Here is a 27510-nt window from a genome sequence, read left to right as displayed (position 1 = left end):
ACCTTGTAACACTAACGAGTCACATGACACCGGGGAGGGAAAATGGCTAATTGGGCCCAATTTGGACTTTTTCACTTAGGGGTGTACTCACTTTTATTGCCAGCCGTTTAGACATTAATGGCTGTGTGTTGAGTTATTTTGAGGGGACGGCAAATTTACACTGTTATACAAGCTGTACACTCACTACTTTACATTGTAGACAAGTGTCAATTCTTCAGTGTTGTCACATGAAAAGATTTACAAAAATATGAGGGGTGTACTGACTTTTGTGAGATATTGTATATTTAATACTGCATATATTCAAGAATAAATAAAAAAAAAAAAAAGAATTACTTTATGTAATAACTAAATTATACACCAACCTTTGATTTGAGATTTTAATTCTGATTAATAAATTAATTTAAACAAAAATTGGCCAGCGAATCAATTCTGAAAATAATCATTTGTTCCAGCCCTATAGACTAGTGTTATCCCCACCAGCTACTAATAATCTGCATAAAATACGAAAAATATAAGAGTAACATGTTCTTCTTTTCTTTTTCTTTTTTCTTTTTTTTATGTTATTATTATTATTATTATTATTGTAATACTTTTCTAATGTGGTCTAACCCAACTGTTCTTTTTCTTTTTCATTTTAGGATGACCTGCAGGTCCACTTGGTTAATCCAGGCCAATGCAAGTCACTGGAAGGTTTCTGGGGTGGAGGTGAAATGGCTTTTGTTATGGAGGGAAAGGTACGGTGCCATGAAAACACTATATATGTATTCCTGTTTGAGAACAATAAGCACATATAAAGGATTTACTGAAAGCACAATAATTGCATTTAAGTAGAACTGTAGGCAAAAGTTTTTTTTTTTTTCATTTTGGGTAAAGGAGGGTTATAACCCCTGTCAGTTATTTTTTTTTATTTTTTTCACCATCTGCATCCCATTGCGGAGATTTCCCTTCACTTCCTAACCAAACAGGAAGTGAGAGGAAATCCCTGTAAATTAAGGGAATTCCTTGGGGACCCCCATGTCAGAACTAGTGTCCCCCATTGGAAGATTTCCCTTCTATTTATTTTCTGAGGACAACTCAAAATTATGGATTTTCTTTTACTTTCAATGATAATGGTAAACAGAACAAATGGTGGGGGGGGGGGGAGGAGAATCTCCCTGATGTGCACAGGCAATAAAAACTGACAAGGTGTCTAATCCCTTTCCACTTTATCCAAAACTAAAAAAAAAGTTTTGCCTTTAGTATTTTAAGTATTAGTAAAGAACAATACTCACTGACTCAAATGCTGACACAGGCTGGGTTCACATATGTGCGAATCGGATGCGGTTTCCCCACCGCATTCAAGTCACATGACATGCGAGTGTACCTGGCTCTCAATGGAACCCAAGAGTCCTGTGTGTGTGTCCTGTGTGTCTTTGGATCTGGTTCATGTGCGAATTCAGGCAAAAATTCTGACCTGATTTGCACCTGAACCGGTTAACCTGGACGCAGCGGAACCCATGCTGGAAACCGCGGCTGCACATAGATGACCCCTGCCTTTTTTATTTTTTCTTACTTTGAAAATGATTTTATTTCATCAGTCAATCCCTATAGCTGCTATTTTCTTTACTATTTCCTGTTCTTCATAAATATCCATCCTGCTGATTTCAAAAGTGAAAAAACACATTCCTGGTTTCCCTTTAGATGTTTATGTCATCAGTCCATCCATGTAGCTGCTGTTTTCTTTACCATTTCCTGTTCTTCATAAATCGGCATCCCACTGATTTCAAAAGTGAAAAAAAAAATAAAATAAAAAAAAAAGCACCCCTGGGCTCCCTTTTTTAGATGTGCAATTTCCAGGGAAAGAACACCATCATTCAAGAACATGCTTGTCTATAGGGATGCTGGGGATGTGTTCCTTCACCTCCCAGGCTTATCCTTCCTTACATTCTTTGCTCTTTGAGCATCTGAATGGGTGGCTACCAGGGGAGATACCAAGAGAGACCAATGAATTGTAGACACAAATATAAAGGAAATGAATGCAGATGGAACAATTCTAAAGTATTTCTGAGAACTAAATGTAAACAGAAATTTAACCCATTCCCGCCGAGCGTATGTAGATGCACGTTCTTGGCTTTTGGGGGTTATAGTGGGATGATGCAGGCGTCATCCCGGTACATTTTTTAGAGTGGGCGATCGGCTTTCCAAGGATAACAACCAATGCCGCTAAAAGCCGCTCGGTTGTTATCCCGGAGGAGCAGGAGGGGACATCCCCCCCCCCCCCCCGCCACTCTTTCCGGGCCTCAACTATCCGCCTCTTCCAGAGGCTTGTGACAGACTGGAATGAAGCCAAAAACGATCTAAATTCTTTGAAGTGTAAAGGAGGAATTGGAGGTCTTTTAGACCCCCCGATCCCTCCATAAAGAGTACCTGTCTCCATCTATTACTGTTACAAGGATGTTTACATTCCTTGTGACAGCAATAAAAGGGATCAAATTTTTATTAAAAAAAACCCCAAAAAAACACAATTTAATAATCTAAAAATAAATAAGAAAAAAAATAAAGTTCAAACCGCAACCCCCCGTCACGGCAGGCTCGCGCGGCAAAGAAAACGCATACGGAAGTAGTGCCCGCATATGTAAACGGTGATCAAATCACACATGTGGGGTATCGCCGCGATCGTCAGAGCGAGAGCAGTAATTCTAGCACTAGACCTCCTCTGTAACTCTAACCTGGTATCCGTAAAAAAAAAAAAAAAAAAAATTGTAAAGTGTCGTCTATGGAGATTTTTAGTTACCAAAGTTTGTCGCCATTCCACGAGTGCGTGCAATTATAAAGCAGGACATGTTTGGTATCTATTTACTCGGTGTAACATTATCTTTCACATTATACAAAAAAAATTGGGATAACTATACTGTTTTTTTTTTATTTTATTTTTTATTCGTGAAAGTGTCCCTTTTCCCAAAAAATAGTGTTTAAAACACCGCTGCACAAATACCGTGTGACATAAAATATTGCAACAATCGCCATTTTATTCTCTAGAGCAGGGATATACAATTAGCGGACCTCCAGCTGTTGCAGAACTACAAGTCCCATGAGGCATAGCAAGACATAGCAAGATGGGACTTGTAGTTTGGCAACAGCTGGAGGTCCGCTAATTGCATATCCCTGCTCTAGATTCTCTGCTAAAAATATTAGGGCTGTTACTGATTAAAATTTTCCTGTTCGATTAATCGTTTTTTTTTTTATCGATTAATCGTCTAATTTCAATTAATTATAACGCACATACAGTTTTTACAAATTTTTTTTTTTTTTAATTAAACTTTAAGAGAAACGTAGAAAGTTAGTTTAACTTTAACTGTACTGTCCACATCTCCCCCCATACCTTTAATATTCACGATTGTCTGCTCTGTCCAGAATAGACCGCAAGCAGACCCGTCTGTCCTCAGAGTAGACGGCACAAGCAGGCGGGCGATGATGACGTCAGCACGCCGATACTAACCCGCCGCCGGGTGGACCAAGATGGCTGCGGCTCCGGAGCTAGGGCGAAGCCGCGACCTTTCCTATGGGAAAGGTCGATTTTAAATGATCGATTAATCAAACAATTGTTAATTTCAGCAGCCCTAAAAAATATATATAATAAAAAAAAAAAAAAAAAAATATATTATATTAAATAAGCAGAGCACAATTTTGGGACTTTAAATGAAGCGAGCATAAAAGAGGTGCCCGTCTCCATCCCCATCAATATTAAAAATGGGGGGAGGGGGGAAAAAGGAGAGAGGGTGGGACTTTAGATGAAGCACACAGCAAGTAAAAAAGTTGGTCAAGCGACTAGAAAATGACATTTATTCATATTTCATAATTCATAATCCACCATAAAACATTTTGGGCATCAAACCTCTATAAGGCGGATCTTAAATAGACATACAATGTATAAAAAAATGTATCACAATCCAATAGATCTTAACATTTAAAAAAAGCAGCAATGACAATGAATGCATATAGTACACAGAGTGATAGTAAATTATATTGAATACACATAAAATCAAATAAGGCTTGACGCGTTTCACGGCACGACAACCGCTCATCAGGAGCAAAATCATGGAGTAAATCTAAAAAAATAAAATAAAATGAAAAATGAACAAAAGATAAAAAAATAAAATAACAAAGATTGAATAAGAAATATAAAAGGAAGAGAAGTATAATTTTATAACTAATGAGAGCTATGCATCCAACTCACGTCTGCACCCACACACCAGCAGATTAGCATCGAGGATCGCCACAACATCGCAGAGCAAAACTCCCGGTCACCACAAAGGCCAGCATGGGCGATAACACCCACCACAGGCACCTCCAAAGTGAAAATGTGCATGTGTAGAGTGTGAATGAAAATCCCAAAGGGGAGCCTAAGGGAAAATAATTTGAAAAATAAAATTATATTAATAATGTGTATATGTTAGTGTATCAACAAAGTGGGGAAAAAAAATAAAAATTTAAAGTGTACCTATAGCCAAAAAGTGGGCCATAAAAAAGTGAATATGATCTGTCACGTAGAACAGATGATGATATGTGAACCTAACTGAGGAAATGCCAAAATAGGTGCACTGCCTTTTGTCCCGCCCCCAGCACCATGCTGGCCGAGACGACACCGACGAGAGGAATGCTTCCACCCAAGGGATGACATATCGTCAGCAGTGCAACGCCACAAAGGACAGAGCATTCCTGGCATCCACAGCGTGATGCTGGCAGGCAGGGACCAGAGGTCCGCCCCCCCCCCCCCCCCCCGCGTCAGAGGGAGGGTGGGAAAGGGCGGCGTACCCACAAGGCACATTTCAGTGACCGGAAGACCAGCAGCAGCGAACGAGGCAGCGAAACCAAATGCATAACCCAAGGTGTGCAAATGCAGACCCGGGGACACAACAGCCCGCACCAAAAACATAATGTTTGTATGGTTTAATAATCAATATATTCAAAGAATAAAAATAAAATAAAACTAATTTTTTTTATAAATTAAAAGTAATAGTAAAGTATGAAGAAAACAAAATAAATAAATAAATGAATGAATAGTAATTTTTTAATATTGAAAAAATTATATATTTGTGTAGGGCCATTAATATAACCAACTATGTCTGCATACAACAAAATACATTGAGATTAAACTACTGCTGTGTGCTTCCATCCCTAATTAGTTTAAATAAGCAGAGCACAATTTTGGGACTTTAAATGAAGCGAGCATCAAAGAGGTGCCCGCCTCCATCCTTATCAAAATATTAAAAATGGGGGGAGGGGGGGAAAAGGAGAGAGGGTGGGACTTAAGATGAAGCACACAGCAAGTGTGTTATCGCCCATGCTGGCCTTTGTGGTGACCATGAGTTTTGCTCTGCGATGTTGTGGCGATCCTCGATGCTAATCTGCTGGTGTGTGGGTGCAGACGTGAGTTGGATGCATAGCTCTCATTAATTATAAAATTATACTTCTCTTCCTTTTATATTTCTTATTCAATCTTTGTTATTTTATTTTTTTATCTTTTGTTCATTTTTCATTTTATTTTTTTAGATTTACTCCATGATTTTGCTCCTGATGAGCGGTTGTCGTGCCGCGAAACGCGTCGAGCCTTTATCATTTTTTATTTCTACATTAATCATGGAACAATAAGACATCATTTGATTTTATGTGTATTCAATATAATTTACTATCACTCTGTGTACTATATGCATTAATTGTCATTGCTGCTTTTTTCAAATGTTAAGATCTATCGGATTGCGATGCATTTTTTTTATACATTGCATGTCTATTTAAGATCCACCTTATAGAGGTTTGATGCCCAAAATGTTTTATGGTGGATTATGGATTATGAAATATGAATAAATGTCATTTTCTAGTCGCTTGACCAACTTTTTTACTTGCTGTGTGCTTCATCTAAAGTCCCACCCTCTCTCCTTTTCCCCCCTCCCCCATTTTTAATATATATAATTACAAGTTAAAATCCCTATTTTTTTTGCTAGAAAATTACTTGGAACCCCCAAACGTGTGTGTGTATGTGTGTGTGTGTGTGTATATATATATATATATATATGTATGTGTGTGTGTGTGTATATATATATATATGTGTGTGTGTGTGTATGTGTGTGTATATATATATATATGTGTATGTGTGTGTGTGTGTGTGTGTGTGTGTGTGTGTGTATATATATGTGTTTGGGGGTTCTAAGTAATTTTCTAGCAAAAAATAGGGATTTTAACTTGTAAACACCAAATGTCAGAAATAGGCTTAGTCATGAAAGGGTTAAATATGCGGGATGAATTAATACCAGAAGCGTATATGTCATTTTAGTGTTTTTACTTTTGGTTATGCTTCAAGTGATCTCCTGTACCTGTTCTTTTCCAGCCTTTCAAAGTAGATGAAGAGAATATGGACAAATCCCAGGACAGTTCCAGCCATTCATTCAATGTCCCTGTGGAGGAGTCCTGCCTACCATTGCCGCTGTCCTCCATGAAAGCTAGGTATTTCTGTCATTTCATGGTTTCCTTTTCATGGTAATCGGAATTAGGAGACATGGCTGGCCTGTGAAATTCGTTTTCCAGGGCGTGCATCGTGGTGTATTCTGTAGCTCTTTGGTTAAATCCCTATCTTTGTTCATATACAGTTGTGCTCAAAAGTTTGCATACCCTTGCAGACATTGTGAAATGTTGGCATTGATATTAAAAATAGGACTGATCATGCCAACAATTTGTAAACAAGGCAGATTGCCGTTCTAACAAAAGGGAAGGTATCGATCCTGTGTTCCCACAAAGCAGAAACATGGATCTTGGCCTTCCCCTAGTCAAATCACATCCCCCACAGTGAGTAAGCACAGGTTAGGCACACAATTGAACCTTTGATCACCCCTGATGGTAACCCCTTCCCAGCCACTGTCATTAGTACAGTGACAGTGCACATTTTTTAATCAAAAATAAATACAGCGCTTGTGCAGTTGTCATAATATAACATTCCTGTGATAAACACACAGTAGAAAAAAACAAGGGCCAGTACACTGGATTTGTTACAGGATATTAAGAGAGTAAACCCCTGTGTGTCAATGCGTTTCGCTGATCCACTTCTTCAGGACACACGAGAAGGGGAATATAAGAAAAACGGGCCTCACTATACAAATAGAAAATTCATAGATAATAAACCATATATCATTACACATGTTATTACTAACAGAAGCACATATATATCATTTATTTAATGTGTAATATATTCACCTTGCCTGGGTCTGAATATACATGCGTTCGATTCTCCCTAGGCGGGCACTGGAGTACAAGGAGAGGTTACACCGTGTCTGTCCCACAGTAGGTATGCTCAAGATGAAAAAGGAAAACTGTAGGGTCAAATAGAGAATGGCCATAGCTAGTCTTAAAACTGTATAACGTGTTCACTTCACAGGGGTAGCAAATATGAGAAAGTACTAAGTGAGTACGGACCGAAGGTAATTCTCAATATAACACGTAATCGCTACCTCTTTCAAAAAAGTAAATACAGTAAAACCTTGGATTGAGAGTAACTTGGTTTGAGAGAGTTTTGCAAGACAATTTAAATTTTGACTTAATATACAAGCGATTGTCTTGATATACAAGTAGTGCCATGTCACAACTGAGTATAAAAGAGAAGAGAGGCGCCTCTAAGTGTAGTAAAATGGTTACATTTAATGAAGGTGCAACATTTAGCAACTCACATGGTTGATGATTAAAAGTGACACATCTAAGTATCCAGGCATCCGGGGTAAATCTGTCTCCGTAGACCATCCCCCCGCTCAGCAATCAACGCCGTCCCTTCCACGCTGCGCTATACGAGCGGTTCAAGCCTCGCCTTTAGATCGCTCTACTGCAGAGTAGTCTTCCTGGGTCACGATTGCAGACTTTAAAGCCGCCGGTGAGGAGGATGATATGTGGACCGCTTTACCCCGGATGCCTCCATACTTAGATGTGCCTCTTTTAATCAACCATGTGAGTTGATAAATGTTGTACTTTCATTAAATGTAACCATATTGCTACACTTAGAGGCGCCTCTCTTCTCTTTTATACTCTGTAGCTCCTGCTGGATTTTTTGTGGATGGACATTTTATGGTTACACAACCCATCACATTACTATAATCTTTTTTATTTATTTATTTTTATGGACTATAAACAAAAGAATTTATGAATAAAAGGTTGTGGAAAGAATCATCTGAGTTTCCATTACTTCTTATGGGGAAATTCACATTGATATACAAGTGCTTTGGATTACAAGCATGTTTCCGGAATCTATTATGCTCGCAATCCAAGTTTTTACTGTATAGTATTTATAGCAACTTGGATAGATGTATCTGTATGTATAAAAAAAAAAAAAAAAGTGTGTGTGTGTATATATATATATATATATATATATATATATATATATATATATATATATATATATACTGCACTAATCCATCTATGACTGCTGCCGATACCTTCACTGGCTTCCCATACCCCAACGTGTAAAATTCAAAATGCTAACCATAACATACAAAGCCATCCACAACATCGCCCCCATCTACATCACCAACCTCATCTGTGGATATCATCCCCTCCGCTCCTCCCAGGACCTCCTACTTTGTGGCTCCCTTGTTACCTACTCATGCTCGCCTTCAAGACTTCTCCAGAGCCTCTCCCATCCTCTGGAACTCCCTGCCCCAGTCTGTCCGATCAGCCCCTACCCTGTCCACTTTTAGAAGTTCCCTGAAAACCTCATTTATTCAGTAAAGCCTATCCCACACCCACCTAACAACTGTCCCCGAGCCCCCCCCCTATCATTCTCTGTAGCTATTACTGTACTTTTTGTACAACTACCCCCTCCCTTTAGAATGTAAGCTCTACGAGCCGGGCCCTCCTGTACCTTTTGTATTGTACTGTAATTGTGTTTTCCCCCCTATACATTGTAAAGCGCTGCGTAAACTGTCGGCCCTATATAAATCGTGTATAATAATAATAATATAATGTGTGTGTATGTATAATATAATTATACCTAAATAGATACATGAATCTATCCGAGATACCCATATAGATGTATACAAGTAGATATCCATGAGCTGTTTTTATATTTATAGTGATATCTTCATGTACATAGTGTTAGAAAAATGAATTTACTTGGAATTACAAAAGAATATGCTTGGGAATATCCATGGGTTTAAATGACACACGGATCATCCAGTTGTACCAGTAATGATTTGCGCGCTCCAGTAAAGATTGAATGTGAGGGGGTCAAAAGACTATCCTTCGATAGTAATCCTGCATTTATGGGGAACTTTAGGAGAAGCAGGCACCACATAGGGGTTCAAATTATATAGAAAGGAAAGGTGACTGTTCCATCAACAGTCCCACAAAGCCTGAAAAGAAAAAAGTTAGGATAGGTCACTTTACAAGCAGGCCTTTAGAGTTAAGTAATAGACGGGAGACGGCATAAAGCAGATGGCTTACCAATCCATGGGATATGGTGAATGACCCAGGGAGACTATATGTGTGTGTGAGAGACTTGCAGATCATGGTAAAGGGCCAATTGCAGTGGCCCCTTACCATGTCATCAGCTGTGTCCAATCATAGCTGGTCACATGAAAACAGACTTGCCGGTTATTGGCAGTCTCTTCCTCACACAGAGATCCGGCTAGGCTGACCGGGCATAGTGAGTACTTTCTTTACACTGATATTCAGTGCAGCCCCATCAGTGCTGCCTATCGGTGCCTCCTCATCAGTGCCCAATAGTGCTGCCTATCGGTGCCTCCTCATCAGTGCCCAATAGTGCTGCCTATCGGTGCCTCCTCATCAGTGCCCAATAGTGCTGCCTATCGGTGCCTCCTCATCAATGCCCAATAGTGCTGCCCTATCGGTGCCTCCTCATCAGTGCCCAATAGTGTTGCCTATCAGTGCCACATAGTGCCATGATTATCAGCCCAGCCCCATCAGTGCAGGTTATCAATGCAGCCTCGTCAGTGCCCATCCTTGCAGCCTCATCTGCACACATCAATGAAGAAAAAAAGAAAATACATATTTGCACAATATTTTTTTTTTTTTTAACAAACTTAGAAAAGGGTGTTTTTTTGTTTAGCAAAAAATAAATAAAAACCCCAGTGGGGAGTAAATACCGCCAAAATAAAGCTCTGTTTCAAAAAAATGATAAAAATGTCTTATGGGTACAGTGTTGCATGACTGCGCAATTGTCATTCAAAGTGCGACCGCACTGAAAGCTGAAAATTGGCCAGGGGCAGGAAGGGGGTAAAAGTGCCCGGTATTGAAGTGGTTAAATAAAAATGTAGTATCCATAGTGAATACTAATGTAGTTTTCTGTGTGTTACCTTTTTGTAGGCAGCTACTTTCCAGCTATACTTTAACACACAACCCCAACATGGCTGAGCTGAGGAATGGGAAAGCGGTGGACGTCTTGCCTCAATTGTGGGTGCGATGTGACGGCTCCGACCCGGAAGGGACCTGTTGGCTTGGCGCTGAGCCTATTAAAACCAGCAGAAATGAGATCACAGGAATGGCCTTCCATAAAGTGACTTATGCAGGTATGTGAGACTCGTCCACCAAACTCGAGACTTAAAGAAGGCCCCCAGATTTCCATCAGATTATTTCTCAAAAGAATCTGTGCAGCAAAACCTCTGGAAATCATTAGCAAGTTTCATTTTACTCTATTAGTAAAGCTGGGCTTCACCCATTTGCAAGGCTACCTATTGATCCGACTTTGTTTTGTTTTTTTGTTTTTTGATAATTAACTTTTCACCAAAGATAACCTTTGCTTATGAATTATAATTTTTTTATCATATGTTAGTTTAAGATGCCCAGGTTTGTTTAACCTCTTGAGATCCGCGCTATAGCCGAATGACAGCGCGGACCTGCTTTGCCGGGACGACGTCTATTGACGTCGTCCCATTCACGAGCGGCCTGCGCACCCCCTGAGGGGCACGCCCGGCGCGCTATGTGATCAGCGAGTCTATGAGACTCGCCTGATCACGGATCCGAGCAAGGGGTCGATCCCGACCCCTTATCACGTGATCAGCTGTCAGCCAATGACAGCTGATCATGTGATACAACGGAGCCGGTAATCGGCTATTATTCCTCCTCGCGCTGATAGCGTGAGGAGAGAAAAAAAGAAGCCAATCACCGGCGGCTATGATTCGGACATTAGTCCCGATCACGGCCAGCGTATCAGTGCCCACCTGCCTCCTGCCAGTAACCCCCAGATGATTAAAAAAGTGCCACACAGTGCCCACAGTGCCATACATCAGTGCCCACAGTGCCTTACATCAGTGCCCACAGTGCCACCTATCAGTGCCCACAATCTGCCTCAAAAACATTGCTGCACCTCAGTGCCACATATCCGTGCCCATCAGTGTCATCTACCAGTGCCCAGCAATGCCACCTATCAGTGCCCATCAGTCCCATCTATCAGTGGTACCCATCAGTGCCCCTTAGTGCCACCCATCCGTGCCTCCCATCAGTGCCCATCTTTGCCCATCAGTGCCGCCTTATCTGTGCCCATCAGTACTGTCTTATCTGTGCCTATCGGTGCCACCTTATCTTTGCCTTTTAGTGTCGCCTTAACTGTGCCTATCAGTGCCCACCAGTGCCGCCTATCAGTGCCCACCAGTGCCGCCTCATCAGCGCATTTCAATGAAGGAGAAAAATGACCTGTTTGCAAAATTTTATAACAAACTATTAAACATGATTTTTTATTTTGCATCTTTTTTTGTTTGTTTAGCAAAAAATAAAACTCCCATCTGTAATTAAATACCACCAAAAGAAAGCTCTATTTGTGGGAAAAAAATGATAAAAATTTCATTTGGGTACAGTGTTGTATGGCCGCGTAATTGTCATTCAATGTGCATCAGCGCTGAAAGCTGAAAATTGGTCTGGGCAGGAGGGGGGTTTAACCACTTTCAGACCGGACCATTTTGCTGGTAAATGACCAGAGGTCTTTTTTTACACTTTGGCACTGCGCTGCTTTAACTGGTAATTGCGCGGTCATGCAATGTTGTACCCAAACAAAATTTGCGTCCTTTTCTTCCCACAAATAGAGCTTTCTTTTGATGGTATTTGATTGCCTCTGCGATTTTTATTTTTTGCGATATAAACGTAAAAAGACCGCAAATTTTGAAAAAAAATGATATTTTCTACTTTTTGTTATTAGAAAAATCCAATAAACTCAATTTTAGTCATACATTTAGGCCAAAATGTATTCAGCCACATGTCTTTGGTAAAAAAAAAGTCAATAATTGTATATTTATTGGTTTGCGCAAAAGTTGTCACATCTACAAACTAAGGTACGTTTTCTGGAATTTACGCAGCTTTTAGTTTACGACTGCCTATCTCATTTCTTGAGGTGCTAAAATGGCAGGGCAGTACAAAACCCCCCCAAATGACCCCATTTTGGAAAGTAGACCCCCTAAGGAAATTGATAAGAGGCATGTTGAGCCCATTGAATATTTTATTTTTTTGCCTCAAGCGATTGAATAATGACAAAAAAAAATGTTTTTTTTTTTTTTTACACAAAGTTGTCACTAAATGATATATTGCTCACACATGCTATGGGCATATGTGAAATGACACCCCAAAATAAATTCTGCTGCTTCTCCTGAGTACGGGGATACCACATGTGTGGGACTTTTTGGGAGCCTAGCCGCGTACGGGGCCCCGAAAACCAAGCACCGCCTTCAGGCTTTCTAAGGGCGTAAATTTTTGAGTTCACTTCTCACTACCTATTACAGTTTTGAAGGCCATAAAATGCCAAGATGGCACAAAACCCCCACAAATGACCCCATTTTAGAAAGTAGACACCCCAAGCTATTTGCTGAGAGGCATGTTGAGTCCATGGAATATTTTATATTTTGCCACAAGTTGCGGGAAAATTACAAACTTTTTTTTTTTTACACAAAGTTGTCACTAAATGATATATTGCTCACACATGCTATGGGCATATGTGAAATAACACCCCAAAATAAATTCTGCTACTTCTCCTGAGTACGGGGATACCACATATGTGGGACTTTTTGGGAGCCTAGCCGCGTACGGGGCCCCGAAAACCAAGCACCGCCTTCAGGCTTTCTAAGGGCGTTACAGTTTTGAAGGCCATAAAATGCCAAGATGGCACAAACCCCCCCCCAAATGACCCCATTTTAGAAAGTAGACACCCCTAAATTTAGGGGTACACTAGTGAGACTAGGTAATAAATGGCGGGTGCCCTGAAACTATAAAAAAATAACTAACCAACCAGCGTCACCTGTAACAGTTATATGGTGATCACTGGTGAAAGGGTTAACTAGGGGGCAATCAGGGGGCTTTATGCGGTAGTATATGGGGGTCCCTGGCGCTATAAAAAGCTGCGGCGAACCTAAATACCTACCTGCCTAACTAGCGTCACCTGTGACACTAATACAGCGATCAGAAAAACTATCGCTTATTAGGCTGGGTTCACACTGGAGCGATGCGGGAACGCCACGAATGCGCGGCGGGTTCCCGCATCGCATGCCTCCCGGCGGCAGTTCACACTGCCCTATGCGAACTGCTGGGAGTGTCAGTGAAATGTTAATGACACCCCCAGATCAGTTCGCATATCGCAGTGCGATCTGCAAACTTGGATCGCATGGTGTGAACACCCATGCGATCCGATTCTGCTGCGGACCAAAAAAAGGGTCCCGTGCGAGTTTGCGGCGGGTGCGACACGAATTCAGCCATACTATCTGTATAGCTGAACTCGAATCGCACAGAGATCGGATGTGATTTGCACTGCAGTGCGGTGCGAATCACATCCGTTCTCATAAACCGCTGCAATGTGAACCCAGCCTTAGTGACACTGGCGACGGGGGGTGATCACGGGGTTAAACCTTTATTGGGGGGGTTAGGGGGGTACCTTAGAACTAAAGGGGGCTAACCCTAACTGCCCTAACAGTTATTAGTCACAAATGACACCCGCCGGGTGATCAGGGGGTTAAACCTTTATTAGGTAATAAATGGCGGGTGCCCTGAAACTATAAAAAAATAACTAACCAACCAGCGTCACCTGTAACAGTTATATGGTGATCACTGGTGAAAGGGTTAACTAGGGGGCAATCAGGGGGCTTTATGGGGTAGTATATGGGGGTCCCTGGCGCTATAAAAAGCTGCGGCGAACCTAAATACCTACCTGCCTAACTAGCGTCACCTGTGACACTAATACGGCGATCAGAAAAATGATCGCTTATTAGGCTGGGTTCACACTGGAGCGATGCGGAAACGCCGCGAATGCGCGGCGGGTTCCCGCATCGCATGCCTCCCGGCGGCAGTTCACACTGCCCTATGCGAACTGCTGGGAGTGTCAGTGAAATGTTACTGACACCCCCAGATCAGTTCGCATATCGCAGTGCGATCTGCAAACTCGGATCGCATGGTGTGAACACCCATGCGATCCGATTCTGCTGCGGGCCAAAAAAAGGGTCCCGTGCGAGTTTGCGGCGGGTGCGGCGGGTGCGGCGAATGGCTGAACTCGAATCGCACAGAGATCGGATGTGATTTGCACTGCAGTGCGGTGCGAATCACATTCGTTCTCATAAACCGCTGCAATGTGAACCCAGCCTTAGTGACATTGGCGACGGGGGGTGATCACGGGGTTAAACCTTTATTGGGGGGGTTAGGGGGGTACATTAGAACTAAAGGGGGCTAACCCTAACTGCCCTAACAGTTATTACAGTCACAAATGACACCAATGCAAAAAAAAAAAAATGACATTGGTGTCACTGTGACTGGGGGGCAGGGGTAATTGGGGGGGTGATCGGGGGGTAAAGGGGGGGTGTGAGTGTGCCTGGCATGTTCTACTGTATGTGGGGTGTGTTGGTGCAACTCACCGATCCGCTCTCCTCCGTGTCGGAACGAAAAATACCGACACGGAGGAGAGAATACATCACTTCCTCTCCTGTGTTTACATTACAGGAGAGGAAGTGATGTCACCGGGGATTTCCATTCGTCGGGAGCGATCGCGAGGGGGTGGCCATGAATGAATGGCCGTCCCCTCGTCCGGGATCGCTCCCGAACGAAAACCGACCGCCGCAGGCACCGGGCGGGGGCCCGATCGGGCCCCCGACCCGCGGGAGGCAAGGGACGTACATGTAAGCCCTTATGCCTGCCCGTGCCATTCTGCCGACGTACATCGGCGTGCGGCGGTCGGCAAGTGGTTAAGTGCCCAGTAAGCAAGTGGTTAACCACTTGTACTGCGGCAGGTTGGCTCCCCTGCGTGCATCGGCATCACTGTACAGTTGCAGGGCGGGAGCGCGCCGTCAGCAGTGCGTTCTTGCACCTGCTGCACGTTGCGGGAGCAAGCACGCGGGTCGCTGGGACTCTATGACTGCCAGTGACCCACAGTCGCCTAGTACAGAGGTAGAATGGGGATCTGTCTTTGTAAACAAAAATATATAGAAGAATTTATATCAGCCTAAACTGATGAATACATTTTGTTTTTGAGATGTGTATATATATATATATAGATATAGATATAGATATAGATATAGATATAATTTTTTTTTTTCTTGAATATGTATTATAGCAAAAAGTAAAAAATATTGATTTTATTTATTTATTTTTTTTTTTAATTGTCGCTATATTTTTGTTTTATAGTGCAAAAAATAAAAACCGCAGAGGTGATCAAATACTATCACACGGTCGCGCAATTGTCAGTTAAAGCGACGCAGTGCCTTATCGTAAAAAATGGCCTGGTTATTAAGGGGGTTGTATAGTCATTTTTATAAGTTTAACCTACAGGTAAGCCTACAATAAGGCTTACCTGTGGGTAAAAAAAATATCTCCTAAACCTGTACGGTTTAGGAGATATTCCCCTCGCAATGCGTCGCTGAGTGCAGCGGCGCACAGGGGATTCTCGGCTGAAGGTCCGGTAGATGCCGGACCCTGCCGGAAAGAAAGTGACGCTATCGCGGCTCCGGCCACTCACAGCGCCGGAGCCGCGATACCCGGAAGACACCCAGAGGGAACATGTCAGCTCCTTCGGCGTGGATTGGGCCAGATATCGGGGCCTCATTCTAAGGTAAGTATTTCATAATGAGCTAGTATGCGGTGCATACCAGCTCTCATTATGCCTTTTCCTTTGCAGGTCAAAAAAAAAAAAAAAAATTCAGTGGGTTTACTGTTACGCTGAGTAAATCGATGCTAAACATGTCGGACTTAAAAATTATCAAACGCAACACATGGCGCTTTTAAAGCCTTTACAGGGTAATACTTTAAATTCACACAGGAGGTCTGGTGTTAGAATTACTGCCCTCAGTCTTATGTTCACGGTGATACTTCACATGTGTGGAATGATCCTTGTTTGCGTGCTCGCCTTGGGGGGGGGGCGGGGATGCACTTTACATTTTTAATTATTCATTTTTTTTATTTTATTTTTACACTTGCTTAAAATATTTTTTTTATCACTTTTATTTCTGTCACAAGGGATGTAAACATCCTTGTCACAGCAATAAGCAGTGACAGGTACTCTTTATGGAGAGATCTTGGGTCTGGAGACTGCCAGCCAGCTCTTCTCGTCCAACATCAGTGCCTGACCTCACAAATGCTCTTCTGGAAGAACGGTCAAACATTCCCATAGACACATCTCCTAAACCTTGTGGACGGCCTTCCCAGAAGAGGTGAAGCTGTTATAGCTGCAAAGGGCGGAGCCAACTAAATATTGAACCCTACGGACTAAGACGCCGTTAAAGTTCATGTGCGTGTAAAAGCAAGCGTCCCAATACTTTTGGTAATATTGTGTACCTGTCTGTGGTGACAGTGTGTGTACAGACGTTTATTTTAAAATCATAATTGTTAATCAAATTTTTCCAACTTTAAGGTAAGTCGGTGATGGCAGTTTAACTACTTAAACGTCACTTCCGCCCATGGCTCTTAAAGGATATATATATATATATAATTTATTTATTTATTTTCTTTTTATTGCATTTTAGTGTAAGTATGAAATGTGAGGTCTCTTTGACCCCCCCCCAGATCTCATATTTAAGAGGTCCTGTAAGAACACCAAGACAAGGCCCGACAGAAACTTTTTTTTTACCAAACAAAAATACTTTGAATCCGGGGAAAGAGCTGGTAAGTTGCTAGCATATTTGGTACACAGGGAAGACAGGCCCCCGGTTGTTATTTATTTGCGGGGTCAGGGTGATACAATGATCACGGACCCTTCTGAAGTGACAGCTAGATTTCGGGACTTTTTCGCGGACCTATACACCACTACAGTCTCCTACGACACCACTCCGATGGACAGCTTTTTGGCTCAGGTTTCCCTCCCCCAGGTTACGGAGGAACAGGTGCAGGCTCTGGAGGCCCCCCTGACCACCGATGAAATAGTGGGTGCTATTGCGGAATTTGCAAAATCCAAGTCACCGGGGTCAGATGGTCTTCCCATTGAATTTTATTCCCGTTATCAAGCCGTGCTGGCGCCTAAGCTTCTTGCCCTCTACGGGAGTCTTTTTGATACACTGACATTGCCTCCGTCCATGAGGGAGGCAACGATAGTTTTGATTCCCAAACCTGGCAAAGATCCGGGTTTCCCGGAATCATACCGCCCAATCTCCCTATTGCAGGTAGATATTAAGATTTTAGCTAAAATACTTGCTACTAGATTGAACGGAGTGATCCTTAGCCTGATTCAGGCTGACCAGGCGGGCTTTATGCCGGGGCGGAATACATCGTTCAATTTACGCAGGCTCTATATAAATCTACAGGCAACGCATGAGGCAGTGGGTGAGCATGTGGTGGTGACACTTGACACGGCTAAGGCATTTGACTCAGTGGAATGGGAGTATCTGTGGAGGTGTCTAGCAGGATACGGCTTTGGCCCGAACTTTATCCGGTGGGTGAGGCTGCTGTATCATCACCCAACGGCTAAGGTGGTGGCGAATGGGTGGTCCTCCCGGGAGTTAGGCCTTAGTAGAGGTACCAGACAGGGGTGCCCACTGTCCCCGCTGCTATATGCCTTGGCTGCTGAACCTTTAGCGGTGTCGATTCGTGAGGACCCAGCGATCAGGGGACTGACGATGGGTCGACTAACCGAAAAAATCAGTCAATATGCTGACGACACGCTGTTATACCTGGCGGACTCGGGCCCTTCCCTCGCAAAGGCCCTACAAAAGATAGAGTGGTTCGGTAGCTTTTCCGGTCTTCGTATAAATTGGGAAAAATCCCAAATTTTGCCTATTGACAGTTTTCCACAGTCAGAATCTCAGGCCAGTCTGCCTCTTCAGCGAGTCGGCACTATTAAGTATCTGGGGGTATATGTCTCTAGGAATCCAGCAGATTACATTGCGCTGAATGTAGAACCATTATTCTCCCTGGTGCGTACTAAGATTCAGGCCTGGTCTCGTCTCCCCCTTGGGGTTTGGGGGCGCGTAAATCTGATTAAAATGGTCCTATTACCTAAAATACTGTATGTGTTGTGGCATGCCCCGGTATATTTGCCGCTGAAATACTTTAAATCCCTTGAAAGTCTCCTTAGACCAGTGATGGCGAACCTTGGCACCCCAGATGTTTTGGAACTACATTTCCCATGATGCTCAACTACACTGCAGAGTGCATAAGCATCATGGGAAATGTAGTTCCAAAACATCTGGAGTGTCAAGGTTCGCCATCACTGCCTTAGACCCTTTGTATGGGGGAATAATAGACACAAGCTTGCTTGGCAGGCTTTGAAAAGCCCGACTGATATGGGGGGCATGGCTCTTCCAGATCTAAATCATTACTATGTTGCCTCACAACTGTCTCAGCTTTTCCATGTAGACAAGACTGATAAACAACGTTTTCTTACCCTTCTCTCCCCTACATGGGCACAAATGGCAGATGATCCAATAGCTGCTATCTCGACGGGGGCGGGGAGCTCCGTCGTGGAGCCAGGTAAACACTCCATGCTTTTTCATTACAGAAAGATTTGGGATCTGGCATCCACTAAACTGAATGTTGCATCACCAAATGACTATACCCCACTTTGGCATAACAAACAATTGCCGGAACTTCAAAAGATCCAGAGTGTTCAGTTATGGGTATCGAGGGGAATATACTACCTGCATCACCTGATTCACCAGGGTACTATTAAAACGTTTCAGGCGCTGCAGGAGGCATATGGTATTCCAAACACTATGCTATTTCAGTACCTACAGGTTCAACATGCACTTAGAACACAATTCCCGCAGTCATTGCCTCGGCCTGCTCCCAATCCTATTGTCGCCATAGTGAAGGACACTGATCCCAAAAAGCTTATCTCGTGCTTTTATGGTATGCTTACGGCCCCCGTCTCGGCGAGACTAGCGTATGCTCTGAAGTCCCGCTGGGAGGGTGATGTGGGTGAACTGACAGACGAGGAATGGGAGGAGGCTCTGGAGACGTGCAAGTTGGTGTCCCCTAGGCTCCAGGACAGGCTTTCTCAGATTTACATAGTGCATAAAGCATACCTCACCCCACTCAGGACCGCCAAATATAATATGAATCAATCTGTGCTTTGCCCGATGTGTAATCTTGAGACTGGGACGTTCTTCCATCTTATCTGGTCTTGCCCCAAACTGCAGGAACTTTGGAAACAAGTAGTATCATTTCTGCATGATGTTATGGGCTCGCCCTTGGCTCTAGACCCCAAACCTTGTCTACTAGGGATATTTCCTGACGTATTAGATAAAACTACTGGCACTTTCCTGCAGGAAACCTTGTTTTCTGTTCGACAAGTGATAGCTAGACAGTGGATGAGGCCCCTTCCACCCCGGGTTGAGGACTGGAAACGGGAAGTTAATCTTACGCTCCCATACAAAAAATTCTTATATAAAAATAGGGGTTGCCCAGCTAAATATCATAGAATATGGGATAAATGGCTACAGGAGGTTTGCCACGTGTGATGAGGGAATTTGATGTACTGTTACAGTAAATAACATGTCAATGTTAGGACTTTCCTTGACTATGATACATAATCGCTACTGTAATGGAAAAATGTCTTTTATCTACTGTTATGGTTATGACGCAACGCCTTTTGAATGTTCGGTGTATGCCACTGTGATTGTAATCTCTGCAATAATGTTCAATAAACATTACCTGTTTTAAAAAAAAAAAAAAGAGGTCCTGTAAGAGGATTTTTTTTTTTTTTTTTTTTTTTTTTTTTTAAACGGTGTAAAAATAAAAGGTAAAAATAAATATGTCCCCGTCCTGCCGAGCTGACGTGTAGAAGCGAACGCATACGTGAGTAGCATCCACATATGAAAACTGTGTTCAAACCACACATGTGAGGTATCGCCGCGATCGGTAGAGCGAGCCCTAGACCTCCTCTGTAGCTCAAAACGTGTAACCTGTAGAATTTTTTAAACGTCACCTATGGAGATATTTAAGGGTAAAAGTTTGTCACCATTCCGCGAGCGGGCCCAATTTTGAAGTCTGACATGTTGGGTATCTATTTACTCGGCATAACATTATCTTTCACAATATAAAACAATTATTGGGCTAACTTTACTGTTGTCTTATTTTTTTAATTCAAAAAGTGTATTTTTTTTCCCAAAAAAGTGCGCTTGTAAGACCGCTGCACAAATACAGTGTGACAGAAAGTATTACAACGACCGCCATTTTATTCTCTTGGGTGTTAGAAAAAAAAATTATATTGTTTTGGGGTTCTAAGTAATTTTCTAGCAAAAAAAAAAAAACTGTTTTTAACTTGTAAACAACAAATCTCAGAAAGAGGCTCGGTCCTTAAGTGGTTAAAGGGCCTTAGTTTAACCGCTTCATCCCCCGAAGATTTTACCCCCTTCCTGACCAGAGCACGTTTTCCTATTCGGCACTGCGTCGCTTCAACTAACAATTGTGCGGTTGTGCGTTGTTACACCAAAACAAAATTGACGTCCTTTTTTCCCCACAAACAGAGCTTTCTTTTGGTGGTATTTGATCACCTCTGTGTTTTTTTTTTTTTTTTTTTTTTTTTGCACTAGAAACAAAAAAAAGGATAATTAAAAAAAAAAAAAAAAAAAGCAATATTTTTTGCTATAATAAATATCCCCCAAAAATATATATATAAAAAAAGTTTTTTTCTCAGTTTAGGCCTATACGTATTCTTCTACATAAAATCGCAATAAGCGAATATTTATTGGTTTGCGCAAAAGTTATAGCGGCTGGTTGGCTCGATCTTGTGAACCGTTGTAGCTATACATCGGCTTGAGGGATAGCAGGCACGCACACGCGCCCGCTGCGCTGTGGGGGTGCCAATGCTCGTGACCAACGCCCGCGAGCACGAGTGACAGAACACGGAAGTGTGTGCGTAAACGCACAAATCCCTGTTCTGTTCTGAGAGGAGTAACAGATCGCGTGTTCCTTATAGCTAGAAACCACGATCTGTCACTGCCTCTAGTCAGTCCCCTCCCCCTTCAGTTAGAATCACCTACCAGGGAACACATTTAACCCCTTGATCACCCCCTAGTGTTAACCCCATTTACTGCCAGTGACATTTTTACATTAATCGGTGCATTTTTATAGCACTAATCGCTGTATAAATGACAATGGTGTCAAAAGTGTCCGATGTGTCTGCCATAATGTTGCAGTCCCGATAAAAATCACAGATTGCCACCATTACTAGTATAAAAAAATGATAATAAAAATGCTATAAATCTCTCCCCTATTTTGTAAACGCTATAACTTTTGTTATTTGCTTATTGCGATTTATTTTTATTTTTTGTAAAATATGTAGAAGAATACATTTCAGCCTAAATGAGAAAAAAAAATTGCTTTAAAAATAAAAAATAAAAAATGGCGATATTTATTATAGCAAAAAGTACAAAATATTGTTTGTTTTTTTTAAATTTCTCTTTTTTTTTTTTTTTCATAGCACAAAAAATAAAACCGCAGAGGTGATCAAATACCACCAAAAAGCTCTATTTGTGGCGGGGGGAAAAAAAGGACGTCCATTTTGTTCGGGTGCAACGTCGCACAACTGCACAATTGTCAGTTAACCGCTTCCCGACCGGCGCACGACGATGTACGGACAGGCAAATGGGCGTACAGGTACATCCCTTTGAATTTGCCGCTGTGACGTCATGTGCGCGTATGCCGGTCGGGACCCCCGTGAGTCCGACCGCGGGTCCCGCGGACTCGATCGTCGCAGGGATGCCCGCGATCGTCTCACGGGGAGGAAGAATGGGGAGATGGCAATTGTAAACAGCATCTCCCCGTTCTGCCTACCAACAAGTGACACTGATCTCTGATCCCTGTGATTGGAGCAGAGATCAGTGATCTGTAAAACACAGCCCAGCCCCCCACAGTTAGAAACACGCCCCTAGGACACACTTACACTGCCACCTCCTGGTTAACCCCTTCACTGCCTGTGTCATTTACACAGCAATCAGTGCATTTGTATAGCATTGATTGCTGTATAAATGATAATGGTCCCAAAAATGTGTCAAAAATGTCCGATGTGTCCCCCATAATGTCACAATAAAAATCGCTGCTCGCCGCCATTACTAGTAAAAAAATAAAATAAATGAATAAAAATGCCATAAAATTATCCCCTATTTTGTAAACGCTATAACTTTTGCGCCAACCAATCAATAATCGCTTATTGCGATTTATTTATTTATTTACCAAAAATATGTAGAAGAATACGCATCGGCCTAAACTGAGGGAAAAAAATGTTTTTTTATATTTTTTGGGGATATTTATTATAGCAAAAAGTAAAAAACAATGCGTTTTTATTTTTTTTCAAAATTGACGCTCCTTTTTTTTGTTTATAGCGCAAAAAATAAAAACTGCAGAGGTGATCAACTACCACCGAAAGAAAGCTCTATTTGTGGAAAAAAAGGACATCAATTTTGTCTGGGAGCCACATTGCACGACCGCACAATTGTCAGTTAAAACGATGCAGTGCCGAACCGCAAAAAGTGCTCTGGTCTTAAAGGGGTTGTAAAGCTTTGTTTTTTTATTTTCTAAATAGGTTCCTTTAAGCTAGTGCATTGTTGGTTCACTTACCTTTTCCTTCGATTTCCCTTGTTTGTTTTCGTTGTCTGAATTTCTCACTTCCTGTTTCTCCTCAGTAAACTTCACACCATCGTCCGAGCGGTGTTTAGTTAGCCAGAACAGCTTACTGAACAGCTTACTGAGGAGGAAAAGGTAGTGAGAAATTCAGACAAAGAAAATTTTTTAGAAGGGAAATCAAAGGAAAAGGTAAGTAAAACAACAATGCACTAGCTTAAAGGAACCTATTTCGAAAATAAAAAACAAACCTTTACAACCCCTTTAAGCCAACAAAATGGTCCGATCTGAAAGTGACGCAGTGCCGTATCGCAAAAAGTGCTCTGGTCAGGAAGGGGGTAAATCCTTCCGGAGCTGAAGTGGTTAACCTGAACTGTATAGGGCCAAGATCAGGTCTCTGAAAGTGAGATCACATTGGGGGCATAAGCAATGCAATATAATTGTAGTAAGATCCCCTATGTATTAATTTAGTAAGTTTAAAAGTTCCTGCTTCTATAAAAGAACTTGCCTTCATATGCTATTTGATCCGTTGGGTACAGAGACTCCAAAGGAGAACGAGGCATAAGAATGGCCATAAATGAAGAGAGTAAAGCCCCATACACACTATCATATTTTCTGCTGATTTGTTCCTTCAGATTGACCAAAACCATATAATATGAGGTCAAACCTTAGGAGTTTCAATTTGCATGCAGTCAGGCAGGCCCTTCCACTACATGGTTTTGGTAAATCTGAAGGAAAAAATCAGTAGAAAATCTTATAGTGTGTATGGGGCTTAAAGCGGTAGTAAACCCGCACATTATTTTTTTTTTTTTTTTTTAAACCTGCAAAGCAAAAGGCATAATGAGCTAGTATGCACCGCATACTAGCTCATTATGAAATACTTACCTTAGAACGAGGCCCCGACATCTGGCCCGATCCACGCCGAGGGAGCTGACATGCTCCCTCAGCGTTTCTTCCGGGTATCGCGGCTCCGGCGCTGTGAGTGGCCGGAGCCACGATATTGTCACTCCCGCGCATGCGTGCGGGAGATTTCATTCCGGCCGGCCGGCCACTGCCGGATTTTCAGGCCGAGAATCCCCTTGTGCGCATGCGCCGCTGCAGTCAGCGGCGCATACCGAGGGGAATATCTCCTAAACCGTACAGGTTTAGGAGATATTTTTTTTACCTACAGGTAAGCTTTATTATAGGCTTTCCTGTAGGTAAAAGTTAAAAAATCGAGTAAACAACCACTTTAAGTCTGCAGGCAAGACCAAAGAACAAATAGGGGAACAAAGCTATAAGTATACCACACCTTTTAAATTTAAATGACGCACTGTAAGTACATTGCATTGAGAAATCTGTCACTGAGCGAAATGAATCTACATGTCTGTTTCATGTTGTATGGGACTCCCAGGGACTCCAGCAGCGTGACTGATGGGGCCCCTCCCCAGTGCGTCAGACGGATGTGTGACGTCACGCCGTAATGACACAGAGTGGACGCTATGGAGGAAAAGCTACATCACGGAGAGAATGCCGCCCCTCCACCAAAACCCTGCCCGTACCAATGGCCGACAGATAGAGGGGGCCACCTCACATGGACACGCCCAGAGGGTGCGCCAAGCATGGTGATACCATCTCATACATCGGCCGCCCGTCCACAAACCGTAATGCAGTGGGAACTGACGTCCTACTGCAAAAGAGCAATCCAAAATTAAAAAAATAAAATAAAAATCTCTTCATCCGTTTAGGCCAATATGTATTCCTCTACATATTTTAAAAATTGCAATAAATGTATATTGATTGGTTTGCGCAAAAGTTATATCGTCTACAAAATAGGGGATATATATATTTTTTTCACTAGTAATGGCAGAGAGCATTGATTTTTAGCAGGACTGCGACATTGCGGCGGACAGATTGGACCCTTTTTTTGGGACCAGTGACATTTATACAGCGATCAGAGCTAATCATAGCCACTGATGGCTGTGTAAATGTCACTGGCAGGGAAGGGGATAACACAGGGGGCAATCAAGGGGTTAAGTGTTCCCTAGGGAGGTGACTGGCAGTGACTGGAGGAGGAGAAAGATCACTGTTCCTGATCACTAGGATCAGCAGATCTCTCTCTACTTCCCTGACAGAACAGGGATCTGTTTGTTTACATTGACAGATCTCTGTCCTGGCTCTATGTGGAGCGATCGGCGTCCGCAGCCGACGTACAATGACGGTGACTTGCGCAGCCGCGGTGCAACGGCGGCGGCTGGTCAGCAAGTAGTTTTAAAATCGTGTGTTCTGTTCCTGGCTCCTGGAGACTCTAATGACGTAAGTCATTAACCAATGGGACGCTATTATCCAGAATGAATATTAGGGCAAAAAATATTGTTACCGCACTACTGTAAGGTGTGACTATAGGTATTTACTATATTGAGGTTTTTTTTTATATCAAATTTTGTAACTAATAAAGTTTTCTATATTTTTACTAGCTAATCTGCAAGGGTGTCTTTATTAGTATTTTACCTACTTTATCAGTCTGTCCTTTACAGCTGACATATTTTTTAACCACTTGGCGCCCATACTACATCTATTGACGTCATGGGCTTTCGGTGGTTATATCTGAATGAGGCCACAGACATCATTCAGATATTGCCGTTTTCAGCCAGCGATTCCCTGCACCATAATAACGATCATAGCGGCTGTTCCGCCGCTTGATCGTTCTTACGGGCGGCGGGAGGGGACACCCTCCCCTCTCCCGCCGCCCTCCGGTGCTTGTATCGACTCAGCGCTTCCATAGGTGAGTCGGTGACAGGATCCGCCAGCCCCCGCCAGTTACCATAGAGATTTCCGGCGGACCAGATCGTCCCCGGAGTCTCTAAGATCGTTCGGAGGCCGGGCGCAATGTTATGACGTCACGCCCGGCCTCGGTATTCAAATTAACGGCGCCGATTTGGCAGGGAAGACAGGATCCTTTTTTTTTTTTTTTTTTATTCCCAGCCTAGAGGTGAGATGTGGGGTCTTATTGACCCCCCATATCTCACTGTAAATATGTCCGATTGTGCCATATTCCTATTACACTGGATGTTTACATTCCTTGTAATAGGAATAAAAGTCATCAATTTTTTTTTTATTATTTTTTTTTTTTTTTAAGTGTCAAACTAAAAAAATAAAATAAAATTAACAATAAAAAAAAAAGTAAAGCGCCCCGTCCCCGTGAGCTCGCACACAGAAGTGAACGCATACGTAAGTCCCGCCCACATATGAAAACGGTATTCAAACCACACATGTGAGGTATCGCCGCGAACGTTAGAGCGAGAGCAATAATTCCAGCCCTAGACCTCCTCTGTAACCCAAAACATGTAACCAGTAAAAAAAATTAAAGCGTCGCCTATGGGGATTTTTAAATACCAAAGTTTGGCGCCATTCCACGAGCGCGTGCAATTTTGAAGTGTGCTCTTGTACATGTTGGGTATCTATTTACTCGGCGTATCCTCCTCTTTCACTGCAAAAAAATTAGCTAACTTTACTGATTTTTATTTTTATTTTTTTAAGCATGAAACTGTTTTTTTTTTTCTGAAAAAAACGTGTTCGAAAAATTGCTGCGCAAATACCATGCGAGATAAAAAGTTGCAAAGACCGCCATTGTATTCTCTAGGGTCTTTGCTAAAAAAACATATATAATGTTTGGGGGTTCTATGTAATTTTCTAGCAAAAAAATTAGGAATTTTACATGTAGGAGAGAAATGTCAGAATTGGCCTGGGCGTGAAGTGGTCAATATTGACCATCTGATACCTATATTACAAGGTTCAGTGTGCCGCCTCGTCAGGAGGGTACAATAATCACAATGTAAAGTCATTTTCAGACTACAGTAACTGGATTTCTATATTTGCCACAGGTTTACCACTTTATATTCATGAGAGGATATAATGCAATTCACATGTTTAATTTGTTATAAATATTAATTAGAGGGGATTTGTTATACTCCTTGTACTAATCTTGATGTTCATTCACAGGCCCGACCACAGACAAAACCTCATTCCCAAGCTTAGAAGCCCTGAAGAGATCACACAAAGAGAGACATCACTCATCCGCTGTGAGTTCCTGATTTTCATCGTTTACCAAGTGCTCTCTTTTGTATTTTTACTACTGTCATAGATCGAATGAATTACAAATTATTCTGGCTGTGGAGGATATCATAATTTAATTTCACATATACACAAGAGCTATTAAAAAAGTTTCCACACTTTATATATTTTTTTTTAACTCCAACAAATATATTAAAGTGCATAAACTTTTTGAACAACCCTTGCTTGTGTGTGTGTGTGTGTGTGTGTGTATATAATATTCTCACACAATATTTTAGTGTTATTTTTTATATAGGCAGTCCATCAAAAGAGATGGAAACGAGTTCCACTTAGGAGCAGATTACACCGGCACTCCCCTCCCTGTTACAGTGGATGAGGGGGGGCTTCTCCCCACACCCGCTGTCGACATATGAAAAGCAGCAAGGCTGTGTATGGCTTGCCAATAAATATATCTAAAAAAAAAAAAAAAATTTT

At 42.2% G+C, this 27510-nt stretch overlaps 1 protein-coding gene across 1 annotated transcript in view; it reads left to right on the top strand.

Moving 5' to 3' along the window:
- The window catches only part of LOC143958203 (protein zwilch homolog), a 108175-nt gene that overhangs the window by 21999 nt on the left and 58666 nt on the right, over positions 1–27510 (top strand). Inside the window, exons 3-6 of the mRNA XM_077467675.1 lie at positions 639–734; positions 6365–6480; positions 10339–10541; positions 26965–27044. Coding sequence (XP_077323801.1) covers positions 639–734; positions 6365–6480; positions 10339–10541; positions 26965–27044 — 495 coding nt within the window. The remainder of the gene's footprint in view (positions 1–638; positions 735–6364; positions 6481–10338; positions 10542–26964; positions 27045–27510) is intronic.

The sequence above is a fragment of the Lithobates pipiens genome, unplaced genomic scaffold (genome assembly GCF_037356315.1).
Source record: "Lithobates pipiens isolate NorthernLeopardFrog02 unplaced genomic scaffold, aLitPip1_a1.2 Scaffold_6, whole genome shotgun sequence".
Taxonomy (NCBI): Eukaryota; Metazoa; Chordata; class Amphibia; order Anura; family Ranidae; genus Lithobates; species Lithobates pipiens.
This window is presented reverse-complemented; position numbering and strand designations above follow the sequence as displayed.